Below are 23,493 nucleotides of genomic sequence, written 5' to 3' on the forward strand. Positions count from 1 at the left end.
TCCAATTGTCCTTCTTGCCCTTTGGCTGAGTGGCACCTCCTTGAAAGGCACCTTCCCAGATTCGCTGAGGCTAAGTGGTCCTTTGGTGCGGTCCCTATTTATACGTCACACTCCTCTTTGCAGCCTGAATCACACAGCGTATGTCACTGACGTCCTTAAAGCAGAAGTCGTCTTGTCTATTCCTAGATGCCCACTGACCAAGCACAGTTCTCAGTATAGGGCAGGGATATCATGCACATTATTTGAAATCGGACAAATGAATTGCCCAGGATCACCCAGGAAATCAAGTGAAAAGCTGGGACGGGAGCCCAGACCTTCAGAATCCTGGTGTGTGTCTTCTTTTCCCTGACCTGCACCTCAGAAACGAATGGGGGAATTAGTTCCATGGCATTTCAAACAGAGGGAAATTCAGCCTGTCCTCTGAGACCCTTGGAGGGTTTGGGAATAGCAGCCCCTTCCCATGGCTGCCACTTTGTGGAGAACAGAGAACTTCTGAGCCCAGGGAGCAGCTCCCGAAGACACAGCTTTTGGCCCCTGTACGGCGGGTCCCTGCAGCAGTGCTGGCAGACTCAGCACCCACAGCAGTGAGTCGGTCATCCTGGGACGGCCTCATACAAAGCACTGGTAAGTGGTGAGTGAGAAGGCCTGGGAAAGAGATACAGCCGTCACCACCTTCGCTCTCTCAGGCTGCGGGCATTTCCCTTTCTCATTTCTTACGGCTTCTATTTCCTTATTAAGGCCACCTGGACCCAGAGGATGATAGGTCAGACAGTCAGATGTAGGCTGAGTGCAGCCACAAGGGAAAGAGGGGTAGCAAGCACGATCCCCTGTCAGCCCAGGTTGGGGCAGGATGGAGGGGATAGTGTGTGGAGGGAGCCATAAACTACCCTGAAATGTGCCCCTACCTGCTCTATACGGCATCTTCCCCACCCCTCCTCCTAAAATCCCTATCATTAAATTCACAGAGGTATTCTCTCCAGAAGGTCACTGACAGTTGCAATGGACTGGATTGAATCACGGTCCCCACCCCGACCCTGCAAATTCATATGTTGAATCCCTAGCCTCCAGAGTGATGGTATTTGGAGATGCGGCTTTTGGGAGGGAATTAGGGTCAGATAAGGTCATGAGGTGGTGCACAGATCTGATAGGATTAGTGTCCTTATAAGAAGAGATAACCAGACCCACTAGAGAACGGACTTGAGGATATGGGGAGGGGGAAGGGTAAGCTGTGACAAAGCGAGAGAGAGGCGTGGGAAGCAGCCGCATAGCACAGGGAGATCAGCTCGGTGCTTTGTGACCGCCTGGAGGGGTGGGATAGGGAGGGTGGGAGGGAGGGAGATGCAAGAGGGAGGAGATATGGGAAAATATGTATGTGTATAACTGATGTAAAAAATAAAGAAGAGATAACCAGAAAGCTCTCTCTCTCTCTCTCCCCACAAGCACCCACCCAGCAAAGGCCACGTGAAGACACAGGGAGAAGGTGGCTCTCTGCAAGCCAGGAAGAAGGACCTCATCAGAGCCTAAACCTGTTAGACCTTGATCTTGGAATTCTAGCCTCCAAACTGTTAGAAAATAACTCTGTGTAGTTTAAGGCCCCCAGTCTGTGGTACTTTTTTAAAAAAAAAAAAAAATTAATTTTTATTAGAGTATAGTTGATTTACAATGTTGTGTTAGTTTCTGTACAGCAAAGTGAATCAGTTATACATATATCCACTCTTTTTAGATTCTTTTCCCATATAGGTCATTACAAGAGTATTGAGTAGAGTTCCCCGTGCTACACAGTAGGTTCTTATGAGTTATCTATTTTATACATAGTAGTGTGTTTATGTCAATCCAAGTCTCTCAATATATCCCTCCCACTGTGGTACTTTCTCTTTTTTTTTTTTTTTTTGGCTGCGTCGGGTCTTTGTTGGTGCGCGAGGAATTTCTCTTGCGGTGAGCGGGAGCTACTCTTCGTTGAGGTGCGCGGGCTTCTCATTGCAATGGCTTCTCTTGTTGCAGAGCATGGGCTCTAGATGCGCAGGTTTCATTAGTTGTGGCACGTGGGCTCAGTAGTTGTGACTCGTGGGCTCTAAAGTGCAGGCTCAGCAGTTGCGGCACACGGGCTTAGTTGCTCCGCAGCATGCGGTATCTTCCCGGACCAGGGCTCAAACCCATGTTCCCTGCACTGGCAGGTGGATTCTTAACCACTGTGCCACCAGGGAAGCCCCTGTGGTACTTTCTTAAGGCAGCCTGAGCAGACTAAGACAGCAGTCTTCCTTCACGGGTAAATTGATCAATTTCAGTTTCCTCCAAGGAACCTTTATTAAGCTCAGGAAGGCAGGGACAAGTCCAGTTTTGTTTGCCATTGTTTCCCTAGCACCCAGCACAGGGCACATGAATAATGAATGTTAATAAAGAAATGCACGAATGAACTGAGTGCCTGCTATGTACTAGGCACCATGCAAAGTGCTAGGGAAATAGAAAGCCAGGCCACTATCACCCCCAGGAGACACGGTCTAGTCTGGGAGGCTGATGTAAACTAACCATGATGACGCGATAGGAAAAGTGCTCCAACAGAGGTGTGGGTGGGGGCACATCTAATGTGCCGGGGCAGCATACACACGCACACACACACACACACACATATCCTGCTTTGAGATGGGAGTAGAGAGGAAGGAGGAGGAATGAGAAACAGGTAATACAATCTAAGTTTTTCAAAGGAGAGTATATTTGTAAAAAATGTATATACCATTGCACCTAAGAGAAAAATGTACGCAGGAAGAAGACGTTTGTTGATCTGTCGATTCATTAACGAATCTGAGCAAGACCCCCGCAGTGTTGAAAATGCAGGAACTTGAGTGGTCAAGGGGGGGGGGGCGGGAGAGAAGAGACTAGAAAGACAGGCAGCAACAAATAGGCCATTATCACCTCCTGATTGACAGTGATATCCCGAAACACACTAATGCGAAAGAAACAGAAGTCATTTCAATAGCGGAGGAATGCTGGACTGTTGGTATCTCGAAACTTCGAAATGAAATCTTCAAAGGGCTGTTAGGTGAGGTAGAAAAGCGTAAGGCTCGGATGCTGCTGCAGTCACTTACAAGTTGGATAAATTTTTTAATTGATCTGTCTCACTTTTCTCATTTGTAAAATGGAAATACTACCTACAAATCCCCTCAGGATTAAGAAAAGAGTAAAAACAATACAGTAGATTCACAACAAATGTGAGATCTCACCAGCTGTCTGTCTCTATCTAATTAAGAAGCTCCAAACACCCTGCAGTACAACATGATCCTTTGAAAGCTTGGAGGAAGCATGACTGCAGCACATGTACCTCTTTGTTTGGTGATTATCTGCTGCTTCCGTGTCTCCCCCCTTCCTAAACTCAGGGATTGAGAAGGTCAGGAATGCATCCTGTGTCTCTGGGGCTCATGGAGCTACACGGTGCTTGGTTTATCAGAGGGCCTTGAAACGTCAGAGAACTACACTGCACAAAGCGGACGCAGACCATCTTAACCAAAGTCACAAGACAGATGGACAGTGGAGTTAGTTCTAGAACTCTGACCTCGCAGTCCATTGATTTCTTGAGACCACATGGTGTCAGACCAAACAGAACAAAGGCTCTGATCTCATCCAGTGGCATATGCATTCCTTTCCAAATCCCCACCACATGGGAACTGCCACCCAGCACGGTGCATCCCATGTCACCATCCTCCCTCTCGGGAGCGGCATCCACACGTTCGCATGGAGAAGCAGACACAACACTCGAAACAGCTCTTAAAACACGTTCCTGCTATGTGGTCTATAAACACAGGAAACGGCAGCTGGCTGGATTGCCGGGAACATTTATTTGCCAGTCAGGGTGCTAGAGCTCTGTGTGTGAGTTTAAAGCTGTGATCCAGGAATGAAAATAAACCAGTAAAGCAGAAACTGAGGTGACCTGACTGTAGCTCTAATGAAAAGGCCCTTGGAGTAGGAAAAACTAGGGTTGGCAACCCAGCTCTGCCACTTAAATGCATGTTAAATAACTTTCTGAGCTCCCATTTGTCAGTGGGTCTGTTAATAATACTGCATAGGTTTTCAGTGAAGAGTGATTTAGTGTTTGTAAGGAGCTGAGGCTAGTGAATGGCACATAAAATAGGATTAAAGACGGTATCTACCACCATGCTCCGTGGTATTTATCCAAAGCAGTTGAAAACTTACGCCCTCACAGAAACCTGCACACAGATTTTTACAGCAGCGTTAGTCATAATTGCCCAGCTCTGGAAGCAACCAAGATGTCCTTCGTTAGGTGAATGGATAAATAAACTGTGGTACATCCAGACAATGGAATATTATTCAGTGCTAAAGAGAATTGAGCTATCAAGCCATGAAGACGTGGAGGAACATTAAATACATATTACTAAGTAAAAGAAGCCATCTGAAAAGGCTATGATTCATAGCCTTATCATACACTCATACTGAATGATTCCAACCAGATGACATTTGGGAAAAGGCAAAACTGTGGAGACAGTAAAAATGAGTGGTTTCCAGGGGTTGCTGAGGAGGGAGGGGTGCACAGGCAGCAGGTGGGGCACAGAGGATTTTTAGGGCAGTGAAAATACTCCGTAGGATACTACAACGATGGATGCCCGTCATTACACATTTCTCCAAACCCATAAAATGTTCAACACCAAGAGTGAACCCTAAGGTAAACTACAGGCTTTGGGCAATTATGATACGTCAGTGTAGGTGCATCAGTTTTAACAAAGGTCCCACTCCAGTGAGTGATGTTGATCACGGCAGACGCTATGCATTGTGGGGGGCAGGGCATATATGGGAACATTCCTCTCCATTTTACTATGAACCTAAAACTGCTCTAAACAAATGAAGTCTTTTAAGAAAACGGTATTTACCTCTAATACCTTTGAGGACCTAATATAAATTCACTTGACAATATCCAGATCTTTGGAAGAACTAAGGACCCCCAAGGAGAGCTATCCCCTGGCTCCTGTGTGATCCAAAGTACCATTTACATCTCTATTTCTGGGCCCTTGGATTCCATATCCTTCCCTGCAGAGCTCAGATCCTAGGTGGGTCCAGCCTCACCCCACCCCAGGGACTTGAGATAAGTTCCTGACTCCAACCTAGAATGCTTCAGTCCTTCTGAGGAGACTGATAAGGAAGCTTGTTTACAATCAACCACAACCAGAGAGAGAAGACACTGCCTCGGAAGGCGGGGCATCCTGGGCTCAGGTCCCTGGTTTCCCTGTTTTCCTGGTGAACTTAAATCAGCTCCCCCAGCAACACAAAGCACCCACTGAAGTCCTCTTTTCACATGACAGCCCTCCGGATATCAGAGGAGAGATACCTTCCCTCCTTTGCTATCTTATCACGTTATATCAAAGTCATCTGCTTGAGTCAGACTTCCCCAAGAGCTTGGGAGCTCCTTGTGGCCAGGGCTGGGTCTTACTCAACTTTGTAGCCCCAGCACTCAGCACAAGTCCTGGGTGCCCAGCACAAAGGCATTGCTCAGTAAATTTTCGTTGAATTAATAGAACCTACTTTCTGCCCTGCCTCAGCATCTTCTTTATCCCTTCAAGTCTTCTTCAGACTAAGCATATTTAGCCCCACACTACCTGTTTCCCAGGCCAACTCAGAAAAGCAGTGGCAACAATTACATATAGAACGGAAAAACAACAAGGTCCTACTGTATAGATACAGCACAGGGAACTATACTCAATATCCTGGGATAAACTGTAATGGAAGAGAATATAGAAAAGAATGTATATATGTGTATACCTGAGTCACTTTGCTATACAGCAGAAATTAACACAACCTGGTAAATCAACTATACTTCAAAAAAAATAAATTAAAAAAAAAAAACAAGAAAAAAGAAAAGTCATGGCTAGTTCCTTAGCCTGCAGTGGAGGGAAAGAAGAAATAAATAAGAAATTAACTGAGATTTCTCCCCTTATCCTCCACATCGTTCTGAGCCTGCTGCCTAGCAAATAGCAACATTCTTTCTTTACTCAACATCTCCCAAGAGTCATTCTGTTCAAAAGCCTTCATGGATTACACACGATACAGGCCATCTTGCTGATGTGGCTTTACTGGTGCCCAGCCGCTCTTCCTCTGTCCCATATCCCCAACTCGAGCGGCCAGCAGGGCGCATAGCCGCAGCCCTAATGAGACAACCACACCTGCCGCCTTTCTGCCAAGGCTTGATGGATGAAGTGACATCCAGAGATCTACGGCACCCGAAGCAGCCAGACAGCAAAGGGGTACAGCTGTCTGTTCAGCCATCGGGTTGTGAGCCTGGGATCTCACATTTAGAGGGAGATAAGAACTTCAAACTCTCCCCTCAATCCTGACGCACAGGGTTGCCACAGGTCTGCGTGAGGTCTGAGGTTCCCCCGAGGCTCCTCGTGGTGTATCAGTTGATTTTCCAGGCCTACCTACAAGCTGACTCCCACGGGGCCCCCTGCCATCCTCCCCACGCTGCTGGTGTGTCAGGGATTCTTCTCGATAAGGAGGGCAGCCCCTCCCCAGAGCCTTACCCAATGGAATGAACCTAGACACAGGTCGTAAAGATGTTCGGAGTGAACTTCCCCTTGGGACTTCCCTGGTGGTGCAGTGGTTAGGAATCCGCCTGCCATTGCAGGGGACACAAGTTCAAGCCCTGGTCCGGGAAGATCCCACATGCCACGTAGCAACTAAGCCCGTGTGCCACAACTACAGAGCCTGCGCGCTAGAGCCCGTGAGCCACAACTACTGAGCCTACGTGCCACAACTACTGAAGCCCGCCTGCCTAGAGCTCGTACTCCGCAACAAGAGAAGCCACCGCAATGAGAAGCCCGTGCACCACAACAAAGAGTAGCCCCCGCTCACCGCAACTAGAGAAAGCCCGCGCGCAGCAACAAAGACCCAATGCAGCCTAAAATAAATAAATTAAAATTAATTAATTAATTGATTTTAAGAAAAGATTTAGACCACCTTATTGACTTATAACTGGAATCTCCTCGTGTGCCCCACACAACAGTGTGACTCCAGAGCTGCTGATCTTAACCACTGTAGCTAGCATTTACTGTGCACTCTTTTCTATGTATTATCTCATTTAATCACTGTAACAACCCCTTGAGGCAGATCTCATTATCCTCATTTTACAGATGAGAAAACTGAGGCTTAGAAGGGTTCAGTAACTTGCTCCAAGTGCAGTAGGAATTTGAACACATGTTGCTTTGACCACTGTGCACTCTATCCGAGGAGCCCTCATCGGGGCCACAGGAATAGGAGCTTCCTGTTTCTACTGTGGAGGCTCAATCTGCAGCAGCCGGTGGAGGCTGGGAGAGGCGGTCAGCAGGGAGTCTACTAACTCCTGAGAACAATCCTGTCTTCTCATAGTTTGGAGCCGAGATGAGTACTATGTACACACACACACACACACACACACACGCTTTCAGAAAGGACAATAACATCATTGCAACTCCAGATCACACTTCTACACAGCCAACCACATTGCTGTTACTTGTGGCCCAATAACGGACCAAACCAACGGGCAAGGCGGGCGGCCCTTGTGACCCCAGTTCTGTGTAATCTAGGGACATCACATTGTTTCCTTGGACCTCAAGTTTCCTTCTGCAATTCATCAAACTTTACTAAACACCAGCTATGTGCCAATACCGTGGGTGCTGGGCTTCCCTGGTGGCGCAGTGGTTGGGAGTCCGCCTGCCGATGCGGACTCCCTGCCGGGTTCGTGCTCCGGTCTGGGAAGACCCCACATGCCGCGGAGCGGCTGGGCCCGTGAGCCATAGCCGCTGAGCCTGCGCGCCTGGAGCCTGTGCTCCGCAACGGGAGAGGCCACAGCAGTGAGAGGCCCACGTACCGCAAAAAAAAAAAAAAAAAAAAAAAAAGAACTCACACCGAGTCAGACTGCCCGGAGTCTTCATCTTTGGTTCTACTACTTACTAGTTGCGTGATCCTGGGCAACTTAAAAAAAAAACCTCTGTGCCTCAGTTTTCTCATCTGTAAAATTGGGATCATAATAGTTCCCATCTCATAGCGCTTTTATGAGGAATAAACAAAATAATCCACAGGTAATGTGTTTAAAATGTTGTCTGTACACAGTAGGCACTCAGCAAAAGTTAGCTACGGATATTTGGTGCTTGGGCTGGGAATGGTGAAGGCGATGAGACAACAAACGAGTGAACAATCAGAAATGCAGTTGAGAAGAGCCTAGCAGACCTCTCTTCCGTGAGAAATATCGTGAACTAAGGAGACAGGCCAAGTGCTTACACATGCACGTGCCACGGTAGACAGAAGAATGGCCCCCAAAGATGCCCATGTCCTAATCCCCAGAACCTATGAATGGCAAAAAGGACTTCAGAGATGTAATTAAGCCAAGGATCTTGAGTGGGAGAGATGTAGTCATAAGGGTCTTGGTAAGGGAAAGAGGGAGGGAGGAGAAGCAGACGGATGGGAGATGTGATGACTGAAGCAGGAGTTGGAGTGATGCATTTGGAAGATGGAGGAAGGGGCCACCAGCCAAGGAATGTGGGAGGATTCGGGAAGCTGGAGACGTCAGGGAACAGGTTCTCTCCTAGAGCCTCCAGAAAGAACCCATCTCTATGGACATCTTGATTTTAGTCTATACTGCCCATTTTGGACTTCTGATCTCCAAACTTTCAGAGAATCAATTTGTGTTGTTTTAAGCCACTGAACTTGTTAAAGCAGCAATGGGAAACTACTATGCATGCCTCTGGTCACACGTGCTGTATTTCACAAAAGCCACTTTCTAAGTCCTTATGACTCACGTCCTTACTTCCCAAAAAAGGTGAAGTGAAAACTTAAGCTTCCAGAAGGAAGCATTCACTTTGATGGAACGGGCCTCTCCAAGGGCTCCTTGTGTTCCCCACGGTGACAGAATTAGCTTCTCTGGAAGAACGGAGCTTGGTTAGGGAAGGTTAGAACAACCTGCCGAAAGTCACACAAAACCAACAGGTCACAGACTTTCTGGAAAAGCCTCAAAGTACCAGAACCCAATCACTGATGACAAATAGTAGTGTCACTTTACATGAGCCTGACTTTTTGTGGGTTTTATTACATTTATATACATTGTCTTATTTTGATTCATCCAACCTATAAAAATAAACTGTTCAAAAACTACACCCGCAGAAAGTGACAGATCCAGAATTTGAACCAGGTCTTTTGTCTCTAAAACCAAGTTTCTTTTCCCCCTAAGAAGAATACCCCTCATGGGTGGGTCACTGAGACAACTATGGATCCCCTCCAACAACTACTCTACTCCTGGTGTGATACTTCCTCACCGCCCCCCCAACCACTTCTCAGAAGTAACCGTTCCAACGGGCCTATCCACAAATTACCTTCATCTTCTATGGGTTGCGATGCAAACAATGGCAGGCAGAAGGAGGGAAGCAAAAAGGAAAGGAAAAAACCAAGACAATGTAAGAAAGGGCTAATCCAGACAACAGACCAGTCCATTCTTCCAGAAAACAGAGCTGAAACTTTGTTAGAAATCTATTTCTTGGAGGCGGAGTCTGGACTCAGGGAAGGAGTCTGATACAGAAAAAGGGAATGTGTTTGGGCCTGAGAGCAAGGGGGCCTCAAACTCTGCTTCTATCGCAGGCTAGTCGTTGGTCTTGAAAAAGTCCCTTCACTTGCTCATCTCACTTGACATTCTGTAAAAAGTGGGAGTTGGACTAGATAAGCTCTACTAGCAATTTCAACTAAGACACTTCTGAGATTCTACCTCTGCAGGTTTTTTCCAAGTAGGAATACTCTGTTTCAGAAGAGGTACTTGAGTCATTTTCACCCTAGGGCAGGAACTTTTTTTGAGCTTCTTTACTCTGAAGCAAAACGTACCTGCTGTCACACATGGCTCTCAAGGCAGGAACAAGGGATTGCTATTATGTAACTAAATACTAGGAACTGCCTAGGTTATGAATAATGACTGACATTTCTTGAGCACCTGTGTCTATCTACATCTTTCACAAAGGACATTGTTCTTCTCCACATCCTCATGTGAGGATGTGAAGAATTGTCACTGACCGAATCACCTAAATTTAAAACTATATATTCTGTGTTTGCATTTCAAGGTCTACCGACTCTTAGAAATTCAATTCCCACAAACATACAACCTACCATGTAAAATACAACTTCCCTTTTGGGGGGGGGTAAATGTACTTTCTCCACCCTTGATTCAGGTACCCACCCCATGCCCCATTCAAGGTCTTCTGCTTGTTTCCTCCTCCATCTTCTTTCCTCTATCATTTCCTTCCAAATCACCCATCATCCACTCAGATTCCACACCTCCCCACTCGTCTCCAGGTTGTTAGCGAGTACAGACAGACCCAAGTGTGCAGAACAACTTGCAAGGACTTGGAAGACTGGAGAAAACCTTCCCTCAGGGCCACAGAGGATGGTCCAGCCCCTGACCACCAGTCACCTCTTGAATCTCGATGTCTTATAGACAGAGCATAGATCCCCGACATTCCTTGAGATGCGCTGTTCCTGATGGAGGTGGTGGTAGTGGCAGGGGCTCACCAGAGAGAGGAAATGAGAGGAAATGAGCTTAGCCCATGGCACGCTGCAATTTCAGCTTCCTGAGATATAAAAGAGGAGGAACTGAGATGGTTTCTCAATGCTTTTTTGTTTTTGTTTTCTTGCTGTACGCGGGCCTCTCACTGTTGTGGCCTCTCCCGTCGCGGAGCACAGGCTCCGGACACGCAGGCTCAGCGGCCATGGCTCACGGGCCCAGCCGCTCTGCGGCATGTGGGGTCTTCCCAGACCGGGGCACGAACCTGTGTCCCCTGCATCGGCAGGCGGACTCTCAACCACTGCGCCACCAGGGAAGGCCCCTCAATGCTTTTTATCCACAGCACTTAATGCATTGACTGGCACACAGCAAGGATGGGGAAAGATTTGCTGAATAAAAAAATGAATGAAGGATCACACCAGCAAGGATAATCAGGTGACCTCAGCCTAGTTTCCAATGAGAACAAGTTCAGGTGTGATATGGATGGGGCTGGGGGTTGGTAGTGAGGTAGGGATGGAAGGGGGAAGGTAAAATCTCCAAGTGGAACTTAAGCACTGGGGAAATTCTAAAGAGCAGATGTTTCTTACATCAGATTCCTGATCATCTGTCTATTCAGTCAGATCTGTCAGCAGTCTCAGTTTCAGAGAGCAGATTCCAGCTCTGTGTGGAAAGAGCTGGCGAGGAGCTAGGCAGGATCTCAGGGTCCTGGTCCTCTGGAGTCTGGGGAAGCTGAAGGGAACTACCAGAAACCCTAAAGAGAAGCTTTGGAATCATCCTCTGAGAACATCTCATTCACAGCCAACTACAGTCACCTCCAACGATTTCACTCACTTTGGAAACGCAAAGGGAAAGAAACATTTTGTTGACCTGCATCTTTGACGTGAAATTCTCTTCTTCCCTGTCTTCTTCTAGGATATCTCTCATTTTGTTTTTTCCTGTCTCTCAAACCATTTATATTAGCCTCCTTCACCTGTTCTTTTTCCTCTACCCACCAGCTGGTCCCCCAGAATTCTACCCTTGGGAGTTGGCTTCTTTCCTTTTCTTTACACTCTGCCTGGTTTGTTACACCTACTCCCAAGCCTTCTACTACCATGAATACCCAAATGGATATTTCTAGCCCTCACCACTCTGATCTCCAGATCCCCATTTGCAACTGCATCTGTACCTTTGTGTCTATAGCACCTAAAACGTGTCTCAAACCAGATTTGTTGCCTCACCCTCTAAATCACCCTATCTTCTGTATGTCCTATCTCAGTTCATAATGTCTCCACCATTCTAGTTTCCCAAGCTGGAAATCCTGGGCTACCTTTATGGTCCCCTACCCTTCACACCCCACAGATTATAAATCCTGTCAATTCAATTTCAAGAACCTCTCTAGCATCTGGCTCTCGGGTATTTTAACCCAAGCCCGATTTATCTTTCATCTGGACTATTACAACCACCTTCTAACTGGCTTCCAGGCCTAGTTTTTCTCTGCTCCATTCCCCTTTATACTGACTTCTCTGCCTTATAATGTTATTTCCCATAACCTCTAGGAAACAGTCTGGCCCGAATTTCTACACTCTCATCTCTCACTACGCCTTTTCTGTCTCCTTCCCACCAGTCTCCAGCCCCACGTGCCTTGTGATCTGAACTTCGTGCTGTTCTCTCTGACTTAGAATGCTCTTCCCTCTTCTATACCTGGAGAATCTTTATTCATTCTTTAAGTTCTGCCTTAATTGTCACCTCCTCTGCTTTCCTCAACCTTCCCAAGTTACAGTAATTGTTTTCTTGGTGGTCCCACAGAGCTTTTTTTTCAAACCTCTACTATGGCACTAATTGCATTATTAAATCACGCTTATGGTTTTTATGCCTTTCTCTCTTGAGGAAGGCTGAGCTCCTGGAGAAGAAAGACAATTTTCTTTGCATCCCGAACACGTTCCTGGCCTATAGCAGGCAACTCAGTAAATGCCTACTGGAAGAATGAATAACATAATGTCAGATCTGAAGATAGGCCCAACTATGGGCCAACTGTTTCCTTTGGTAGACAAAATATTTCCTTTTCTTTCTAAGCTAGATAGCATCAAGTTACTCATTTAGTTGGGGGGAGGGGTGGTGGTGAGATGATTCAAGAAGCCCAAATTGAAATTAAAATCTGCCTCCATCTTCATTTGCAGTGTGATATTAAATCATTTGAACCGTCTACTGATCTCCCTACCTCTCAAACTGTAGAAGAGTATCGCCCCCTTCTTATTTGCCCTTTAAATTTAATTCAGGGCCCCTCTGTCTGGTTATATCACCTCCTCCTCTTCACACTTAGACATTGCATCTATCTCTTGCATCACACTTAATCATAACATGACATTTAGTCATAACTTTCTATCTTCCACACTAGATTGTCAGTCCCCTGAGGGCAAGGATTACATCTAATTACCTTTGTACTCCCAACTCCTCTTATAATAGGTCATAATAGTTGCCCATAAGTACGCCGGGAAATGTCTGTATGTTTTTCTGAAAAAACGGCATTACCCAGGGAACTTTTCATGGAGATAAAACATATACAATTTTTTTTTTCTGGTCTTGTTTCTCAAAGATTTCAATTGTCAAGATGCGTTATAAGAGGCCCCAAAGAGATAGGTAACTGTGCAGAACTGGCTGAAGACCTTGGACAAAGCACTTCATAGGTGATGGAGGGAAGAGCCTCTCCACCTTGCTTACTTCACAAAGTGAAGCTTGAGGGAGAAGAGATGGAAGAGAGAGGATAATAGAGAGAAAGGAAGCGGGGAGGGGAAGGAGAAGAAAGCAAAGAGAAGGGAGGCCAGCTGTACTGTGGTCGAACTAGTTCTCCAGGGCGGGTAAAATCTGATGAGGCAAAAGGAGGAGAAAGGAAAGGCATGTAGGCAATTCAAGGACAGGTTGATTAAGAAAGGAGACAGCAGATGCTGCGGTTTCGGAAATCCAGCAACCCTGTGTGGTTCTACATGTGGTCGCCTGTGTTTAAAGAGACTGTACACAAAAGCAGCCATTCAAGGCAGGTTTCTTTCCTTCTCTCTCCCTGCTTCCTGCCCAAGATAAGAGAATAAACAGAGAGCCAATTCGCACAGTAAATATTTCTGAATGGGGCACCGTCAACACGGAAGTAGAATTCTAAACAATCGTGCTACCCGATTCATACAGAAGGTTTATCCCGCAAAACCTGAAAAGAAATCTGAAACCTTTGGCCGCCTCTGGCCATCTGTGCTGTCAGCTTCCTCTCGGCGAGCTCCGGACTGCTGTGAGCTGCGACGGTGGTGCTTCTCTCAGCTTCCCACTGTGTGTGGCAATAGCTGGTCCTGGTGGAGTTCACTGCCACCGTTGCTTTATGTACAGGAATGTTTATTCTTCCACTGGGGCAACTGAACACAATGGGAGTTGTTACACAAACAGCTGGTGATTCTGTAGAAGGGGAGACGTCCCTTTAATTAAAAAGGTGCCAAGGAGCGATTTCTTTCCCCCAGGGGCTGGGCTCAGGGCACTAACTTCCTCTCATTTAACCAGCATTGTGGTTGTATTTTGCAGCAAAGCACATCATACCAATTTGAAAATTATACTAATGCATACTAGTTAGACGACTCCCCACCGTTGTAATTGCCCAGTATTGTTCTTCCTTTCCATTCTTTAGAATCTCAATGGTCCTGAAGAGTTTTTTTAAAGGGAGAAGAATTTGACTATCTAGCACTGGGGAAAACAAAACAAAACAAAACAAAAAACCAGAGAAGCCAAACATTCCGGAACAGAAAAGCACACGAGACAGTGAAAACACCCTTGCGTTGAACAAAAACGCTGTCCATGTCACCCCCAAGTCACCAGAACTGGGATCGGAGAGGTGGTTGACGTCAACCCCTTTTACAGGTGGGAACACTGAGGCCCAGGGAAGGAAAAGGATGTATATGAGTCCAGACAGCCAACAAGTGAGAGCAGAGTGAAAGCCCAAGGCGGGGTTCTGAAAGAAAGGTACACGGAGTTTGCTTTCATCGTGCATTACCCCTGGGCCACCTGTGGGGTGAGGGCCAAACCTAGAGCCTGTCAACTATCTGTAGAGAATTATTCACCCAGGCCGAGAAAAGGCACACCGGCTCCTCAGAGAGTCACTGTGGAGGATTTGCAGCCAGCTAGAGCCAGTGGCTGACTTCAGAGTGCCAGGTGGCAGAACTTGACATTCATCTATTCCTGCGCAGAATTTAATAGGGTGCTGTGCACACAGTAGGAGCTCAGACAATTTCTGGATGTTCATCTGAGGCACTTCACCATAAGCCTCATCCTCTTAAGCAGCAGGTGGCAGAAAGAACATGACAGCAAAGTCACCAGCAAAACGGGATGTTAGCCAGAGGACCAACAAGGACGGACATCACGTACATAGCCTGAGCTCTCGACAGAAGGTCCAGAGGACACAGGCTGCTGCTACATCTATCCCTCCATCTTCCAGGGAAGAGAAAACTCAGAGATTCTCCCATAAGTCTCTGGGAAAACCCCCAGTGGAACCTGGAGAACTTCCCAATGAAGAAGACAAAGGCTTTCAGCCCTGAGGGGGCCACAGCCATCTCACTCTCCCAACAGCAACTCTGTCCTGCCTGGGACCCTGCCCGTCACATGCAGGAGCCGTTCTTCAGTGCACTTTATTTTTTTCTCTCTAGGGCTGGAGTCTGATTCCATTTGAGATGAATCAGAAGACAACCATATGGTACCCCTTCAAATCTCCAGCCTGGCCATTAATTACAGTCAGTCAGCAGTTTGGATGGCCCTGCTCTGCTCCGGGGGCCCGCTTCCACTCGGCCGGCAACTCCAGGGCAGTTTGCGGGGACAAGATGCTGAGGAAGGAGGCTATCAGCCTCTACTCCACGGCCACAGCTCAGTGAGGAGCAGAGATATAAAAGTGGGGGACAACCGGGAACCCCGAGACAAAGGGAGACACGTGGAATGAAATCACCGTTGGAGTAGCAGTCACACCTCCCTCCTCACTGAGGGATTACAGGCGTTCCCCAACTGTTTTCTGCACCCTTAACCCTCACAAGGACCTACAGAGCTACATTCTATTATTGCTGTGGACGAAGAATGTCACCTGCCATTTCAGTAAACAAAGGATGTTGCAGCCATCAAGCCAGCAGCCACTGCAGCCGTCCGCGTCCCCAACTGTGCACCCTGAGGGGACTCAGGATGGAGAAAAGCAGGATCCTGGCCCCAGACAGCTGAGGTGCATTTCCAAGGAATGATTTCAGTGAACCCAGACTCTTGGCATTTTCCCATACATAGAAAAGTGCTAAACCCATTAACTTGAGATGTCTGGTTTTCTTTAATTAATAGTAATCTTTTGATGTTCTGACCACCTGGTTTTTACTGCAAAACTCCTATATACCCTGGGTCCTCCCTCACCTCTTGAGAGCCATCCCCCAGAGCTATCTGAGAGGCTGCCTCTCGGGCTTGAGTCCTCAGCAAGTCCCCCGAACCAAACAAAATCCTCAACTTCTAGGTTGGGCATTTTTTTCAGTCAACATTATCAACAGTGTACAGACAGGTGAACTGAGGCTCAGGGTGTTCAGCAACGCGCCCAAGGTCACCAGCTGGGAAGAGGCAGAGCTGGGATTCAAACCCAGGCTGTGCCAACAGCTGCCACGGTGAGACGTCTGTGTATCAGGCAGAGGGTGACTGGGTCTCTTCAGTTCCTGCCTGCCCTAGAAGAGGGACACACCCTCACATACATGCACATCAGATGCCCGCCGGGACGAGGGGGGCCCCCGCTGAGCTCCGCCTCCACTGTCAGCAGGAGCAGAGCTGGTGGGAGACACAGGGTTCCCTCGGTTTGTTGCCTCTCTGAAAAGCAAAGCCCTTAGCGCTGAGCATTCTTGTCCACTCAGTGAAAAGCAGTTAGAGTTTGAGGCGGCCAAGGGCGGGGTAGTGACAAAAACCACAGGATAGAGTCATGAGGCAGGATGCTCTTCACTCGCTGGGGCACTTAATTTGAACCTGTTTTCTCATGAAATTATCGATGTCTGAAACTTAACAGTGATTAGGTACATGAATCCGCTTTGTCATCTCTAAAGTGATCTAAAAATCTAAGGTAGTATTAGGTAGGGCATAACAGGAAATGTTCACAGACGCTGTGTGCAAGGGGTTATAATTACCTTATTAGCCCATCCAAATACATCAAGGTCTACTCAGCAACAAAAGGAGACAAACTACTGCTACATGCAACATGGATGAGTCTCATAAATATCAGGAAAGAAGCCAGGCAGGCACAGGAGTAGGCATTGTATGATTCCGCTCGTATGCAAATCGAGAAAATGTGAACTCATCTCCCGTGACACAAAGTGGGTCGCTGCTTGCCCAGGGATAGGGGTGGAGAAGGAATTGACTGCAAGGGGGCAAAAGGAAACTTACAGGAGCGAAGGACACGTGCTGTCTTGCAGAGGTGATGCCACAGGTATATTTATTTGTCAAAACTCATCAATCTTGAAATAGGTTTAGCTTATTGTACATAAATTATACCTCAGTAAAGTGAAAAATGAATGTATGCCAAGGTCTTTCCTTTGGAGCCAGGTCCTCTGGGTAGCCTGGGAAGTTCACTGGACTTGCAGTTCTAGACCAACGCTGTCATGGCAACATGGCCTCACACAGGGCATGCCCCTGAAGTCCTCTGAGACTTAAGTCACCTAATCTTTAAAACGAGGCTTTTCTCAGGGCTTCCCAGGACTTTTTCAGGTCCAGTGGTTAAGAATCCACCTCCAATGCAGGGGACATGGGTTGGATCCCTGGTAGGGGAACCAAGATCCCACATGCCGCAGAGCAACTAAGCCCACATGTCACAACTACCGAGCTTGTGCACCCCCACTACAGAGCCCGCGTGCAGCAACTAAGACCCGACACAGCCAAAAATAAATTAAATAAATAAATATTTTAAAAATAAATAAATAAAGTGAGGCTTTTCTCAAGATCAAGAGGGATATTTAGGGCATGTGAGAGCAACTTTTCACCCACAAATCACACACACGTGTAAGGGGGGAGTGCTGTGTGGGTGAATGGCCACAACGGATGGAGTAGAGACTTGCTTGCCCCATCCACCTCTAAGATCCCTTCACTCCACGTGGGCTTTGGTTGGTCTCCTCTTTCTGCCCAAGGCCCCGGGGAACGCAGCTGCAGCACCCACCCAGAATCAGCCACGATTCAGAGATGCTGAGCTGACCGGGTACTTTCAGGGGATCCAATGTCCACCAGCAGGTAAGCTGGAGAAACCGGATGCTTGAATTCACGGGCTCTGCAAGATGCCTCTCAGTTCCTTGTGTTGCCAGCTCCCAGGTGCTTTTATCTTTGGGCAGTGATGCATAGCTAATGCTGACTGTCCAAAGCAAAGTCAAAGGCACTTAGTCCAGCTCCTTCCTTCCGCCACTGTCCTGCTCTTTCGCTGGGCATTGTTCAGATATCAACAACCTGACAGCACACGTAAATCCTTGCTGGAGATTTACCACCACGATCTCACCTCCTTCCTTTTCTTTTCATCCAACACCATAATACGGTAATCCTATCTACCTTGGGTCCAGATTATATTTTTAACTTAGTTCTAAGTCCCTTCCTGCCCCTCAGCTCATTCGGTCTTCACAAAGCCTCGTGAGTTACACAGCACAGAAGCTTAACAGGATATTGAGGAAAGGGGTTCAACAGAAGACCTAAATGCTTTAAGTGTCAGTCAGAAGCTGGGCTAGGCCTCAGGGCATCAGACCCCGGCCAGAGGGTCCTTTTGTAAAATTCTACTTCTCAATCATTAGAGAACATTCGAGAGCCATGCGCTGTAGACAAAGTATTAGCCATAGGCAGTCTCGAACGAATGGAACCAAAACAAAAGGCCAGAGTCGTGTCAGTGGGGCCTCATCAAATTCAGTTGCTGGGTGGCTGCTCCCAGAGTTCCAGTGGCAGAGAAGCCTCCGCTGCCCCCCAAAACCAGAGGCAAGTAAGAAAAGCAAGTAGGGAACACAAAGCAACACACCAAGGGGGTAAGGTTGGGGGGGATAAATTGGGAGACTGGGATTGACATATACACACTACTATATATAAACCGGATAGCTAACAGAGGCCTGCTGTGTGGCACAGGGAACTCTACTCAGTGCTCTGTGCTGGCCGCTGTGGGAGGGGAACCTGCGAGGGGGGGGGTGGACATATCAATATGTGTATTATGGCTGATTCACTTTGCTGTACACCTCAGGCTGGCACAACGCTCTAAATCAACTGTACTCCAATAAAAATTTTAAAAAAAGAAAAAAGATACAAAAGACAACAACAACAAAAAAGGCAACACTCGGTCAGAATTCACCCTGCCTTCCTGGGTGATCCATTCGGGCCCTTCCTGGCCCCAGGCCTTTCCCAGCACACACACTCCTCCTTTTCCTTCCAACCTACCTCACTCCAGTCTTGACAAAGCTGGGCCTTTATTTTTCGAACTTTGGGGAAAAGGAAGAGCTAAGGGCATAGAAAGAAAAAGGAAGGGACAGGCCATTTTGGCCCCTTGAAAGCTTCCTTCCTGAGGCCTCCCTAACACCTCCCTGCCTTGTGCTTGCGTGTGTGCGTGCATGCACACACACACGCACACGCGCACACACACACGCACACGCGATATAAACGGCCAGTTCTCGAACCTTCTCCACATGGCTGCTGTTCTTCTACAGCAGCGTCTAAGTTGGACCAAAGGTCATACGGTTGGGTGGAAAAAACCTAGCACGGCTCCAGGGGCATAACGAGCTAGAGGAACATACCCGACTCCTCTCAGTAGCTGTCAAGCACTTAATAAGCATGCGCTAATCAATCCTGTTCCCCTGAGAGGGAGCCAGCCAGGCCCTGAGGGCTTGAGTGACTTGTCCAAGGCCAGAGCACAGCACAGGCTGCATGGGACCTGGGCCTTGCTGGCATCGGTGCTCTCTACGGTCCACCCAGAACCCAGTGGAAGGGCCCTTCTTGCTGCTGCACAAGATCAGACGCAGTTACACCCAGAAGGGAAACCAGAGCTGCCAGCCCTGGTTACCACCATTCCCTCCAAAGGGCTGTGTTCCAGACCTCGGTCTCATTCCTTCTTGAAACATCACAGCCCGGTCTTCCTGAATCCGGGAAACCATCGCTGCTCTCTCCCACTTTCCATTTCATCACGCTCCTTCCACCAGGCTTAAAGCCTAAGAAAGAGGCTTCTCACAAGTGGAGCCCGGTGCCTTTGCTCTCTTTCTTCACAACTCTCCAAAATGAAGTTAAAAGTCTGCTCTCTGCACAGATGTAGAGCACAAACGTACCGACACCAAGGAGGGAAAGCAGCGGGGTGTGTGTGTGTGTGTGTGTGTGTGTGTGTGTGTGTGTGTGTGGTGAATTGGGAGATCGGGATTGACATGTATACACTGATGTGTATAAAATGGATGACTAGTAAGAACCTGCTGTATAAAAAATAAATAAAATAAATTCAAAAAAAAAAGTCTGCTCTCTGGAATCTCAGATGGCCCTGGGGAGAAGTCCCCCTTCTCACTGACCTGATTAAGTTATTAAGAGGAAGGCTGACCACATCAGCCTCTCTTGGCTGAAGTAGAAGAGATGCCAGCCCAGGTAGGGAGTAGACTAGATCAGATGACCGCCAAGGGCTCTGACGCTCCGAGACAGAGAATTTGAGAAGACAGAACAGCAAGCCTACCCGCCTCCCCAGGATGTTTCATCATGACCCACTCTGTCACCTTTCCATTAAAGAGAGGCAGTGCTAGTAATAATAGTAGCTGTGATAGGCTGAAAGGGGCTCCTCCCAAAATATTCATGCCCTAATTCCTGGAACCTGTGAACATTATTACCTTATGGCTAAAAAGAGGGTTTTGTGAATGAGATTAAGTTAAAGACCTTGAGATGGGGAGATTATCCTGAATTATCTGGGGAGGCCCTAAATGCAATCACAGTGTCTTCGTAGGAAAGAGGCAGAGGGAGATTTGACACAGAAAGAAAAGAGGGCAAGGCAACCACAGAAGCAGAGATTGGAGGGATGCTGCCAGAAGCCAAAGAATGCCAGCAGACGCCAGGAGCTGGAAGAGGCAAGGAATAGATTCTCCCTTAGAACCTCCGGAGGGGGCAGAGCCCTGCCAACACCTTGATTTCAGCCCAGGTATGCTGATTTAGGGCTTCTGGCCTTCAGAACTGTAAGAGAATAAATTTCTGTGTTTTTAAACAACCGGGAATGGGGTAATTTGTTAAAACAGAAACTAATACAGTAGCTAACACTTAAAGATCACCCACTGTGTGCCAGGCACTGCTCTAAGTGTTTTACCCACATTAACTCATTACATCCTGGTCCTGGATGTGAGGCCTGAGCTGAACCGACACATGCCTGAGTTTGAATCCCAGGTTCACTGCTCACTGTTGTGACCCTGAACAAGTTATGCAACCTCTCTAAACCTCTGTTCCCCGGTTCATAAAATGGGCATATAATTACCTTTCTCACTGGGCTGCTGGGAGGATAAAATGGATAATAAACGTGAAGTGCTTAGAACAGTACATAGTAAGTACTCACTAAATGCTAGTTATTATGAGATCTCAGGGACTGAATAAGCCAAAATGAAACCATCATCTTAATGCTTCAGCACATAGCCAAGGCCTCTTGGACCCAGTGCAGGAAAGAAGATGTCCTGTTAAAGCCACCTCAAAGAGCAAACACCACAGTCTGAAGAATGCAGTTAAGTATTTCTTCCCTTAATTAAGCAATTTAGGTCCTTAAGGCTGGCCTCATTTCAGAAAAGGCGAATGCCAGGGGCTGTGCTAATTCTGCAGCCTTGCCCCACAGACTGCTGGCCCCTACCTGCCCCTTCTCAAGGACAGCTATGCACATCCATCACACGAAGGACCTGACTTGCAGCTTCCACACCTGGCACACCCCTGCAGAGCCCACCACATCTTCTCCCTGTAACTCTGGCGTCAGCAACTGGAAGTTAGTAGGAGGCAGAAATGTCAGTCCATTTTATGGCCTTCCAAGGCCACTCTGACCTGTCCCAGCAGGCTGGGTGGAACGATAAAATCAGGGATCAGCTTTGATCAAGATTACAGCCAAGTTAATAGTAAAGAATAAAGGTTTGCCCAGAGGCCAAGTAAGGGAGACCTAGCATTATCACCTGAAAAAAAGGGAGAAGAAAACAAACTTTCGTCAAGTTGGCCCTTTCTGATAAAGTTTGCCCAACTCCCTGCTCAGGTGATGTCATTCAAAGAAGCAGCACCCTACAAGGATCCCAGGCCTTGTGTCCCAGCCTAAGAAAGCTGCATGTGAGGAATTAACCGAGGGAGAAGGGCCGGGCCACCCGGCCTTGTCTTCTTCCCAGGCAGCGTTCCAGCCCCACGGCCTTGGGCAGCCAGCCTCCGAAGATTCCTGCTGCCGCTGCTGCCTGGTGCCGGCGACCAGGCCTCTTCCCAGCAAGCTGCTGGGGCAGCCACCTGCGCGCTCTCTGCCCTTCCCTACCCCGCCCTCCCGGAGGAAGAAGGATGAGGGAGGACTGCTCCCCTCCTCACTCTCAGGCACCCACAGATTCCTGCGCTGCCGTCACCGCTGACGAGAACCCAGGGCCCCTGGGGGAAGTGCTTCCCCTTCTTATTCCATCCTCCCCATCAATGAACACGAGGCAATCCCCACGCTCCCGCCCCTCCTACTCCGAGGGAGGCAGAACCCGAGAGCGACATCCGGAGCTGGAAGCCGCAGAGTGGGAGCGCCGGCCTCCCTGCCCCGCCGTGCCTTGCCCTTTCCCAGCCATCAGAGGATCCCAAGCCAGCCCGGCGTTCCGGATCGAGAGGGTGCCCGAATCCTCGGTGGGGCCCCGCCTCCCCGGGGGCTCAGCGCTGGAGACCTCGGGGAGCCCGGGAGAGACTCCCTTAGCCCCACCCTCTGAGGCCGGGCGCGGGCCACCGTACCCGGGACTCGAACCCTGTGCCCTCGCCCTTAGGCATCCCACACCCTTAGGCACGCCTCACCGTAGTCATCGCCAGCAAGCCCCCAGCCCAGCGCTCGGGCGCGGAGCCCTCCCCTGCACCCCCGCCAGGAGGAACCGAGTCCCGGGCCGCCCGCGCGCCCAGCCTACCCCCAACAGGTCGTGGGCAGCGGGGAACGCGCCGCCCGCCGGGCAGGCGCCAGGAGGCGAGCCGGAGCGAAGCCGAGGGCCGGTCGCTTGGGGCGGGAGGGGTCGCCCGGGCGGCGAGCCCGGCCACTTACGCGCGGGCTCTGGGGAACCCCATGGACAGGAGCACGTCCAGCGCCGATCCATGCTTGATGGTGCCGGGGCGCTGCTGGCGGTTCCTCCGCGGGGTGACTTTGCTGTACAGCTCCTCTCTCGCAGCCATGCCGAGCGGGCTGGGGTGGCCGTACTGAGCCATGCTCAGCGGCCAGCCATCGCCCGGGAAAGCCGGAGGGTCCCGGAGGGCGGAGGACTGGCCCGGAGCCGGGGCGGGGGCTCGGGGACCCGGTGCCGGGAGGGAGGCGGCGGCGGCGGCGCTCGGAGCTTCCCCGGTGTCGAGACTGACGCTTCCTGGTGAGGCCACCGGAGCCAGAACGGCCCGCCGCGAGCGGCTTCTCCCCGACCGGCCGTCAGCCCCTCGGGGCCCAGGTGCCCCGTGCACGGCGCCCGCAGCAGCCCTCTCTCCTCCGCCCCTCTCTTTCTCCGCTCCCAGCAGTCCGGGAATTTGCACTGAGTAATTTTTGAATGGATCAAAAAGGAAAAGGAGCCTTGTGGGCCGGCCCTGCCTGGCCTGTACCCGGGCCCCGCCCCTCTCTTAAAGCGGCAGCGCAGCCCGCGGCTGCTCCCGCAAACTGTGGAGTCCAGGTGCTCTGAGCGGAGGATTCGAACCAGCGAGGGCTGCCTGTGTACATTGGTTCCAGTTGGTTCCGGAGAGTCACTCCCAGCGCTCCAGCTTCTCCATAGCTGCCATCAAGGGACAGCTGGGCCTCAAGACACCAGATCAACCCATTTCAAGTTTCCTGT

General features: G+C 49.1%; 1 protein-coding gene across 2 annotated transcripts in view; it reads right to left on the bottom strand.

The window, feature by feature from the left end:
- UBASH3B (ubiquitin associated and SH3 domain containing B) overlaps positions 1-22,888 on the bottom strand; it is a 137,365-nt gene extending 114,477 nt beyond the window's left edge. Inside the window, exon 1 of one of the 2 annotated variants that reach the window (XM_065882129.1) lies at positions 22,728-22,888. In XM_065882129.1, coding sequence (XP_065738201.1) covers positions 22,728-22,888 — 161 coding nt within the window. The remainder of the gene's footprint in view (positions 1-22,727) is intronic. The other variant, XM_065882130.1, reaches the window with a different exon arrangement.
- Between the last annotated feature and the right edge of the window lie 605 nt (positions 22,889-23,493).

This window comes from Phocoena phocoena, chromosome 8, assembly GCF_963924675.1.
Source record: "Phocoena phocoena chromosome 8, mPhoPho1.1, whole genome shotgun sequence".
NCBI lineage: Eukaryota > Metazoa > Chordata > Mammalia > Artiodactyla > Phocoenidae > Phocoena > Phocoena phocoena.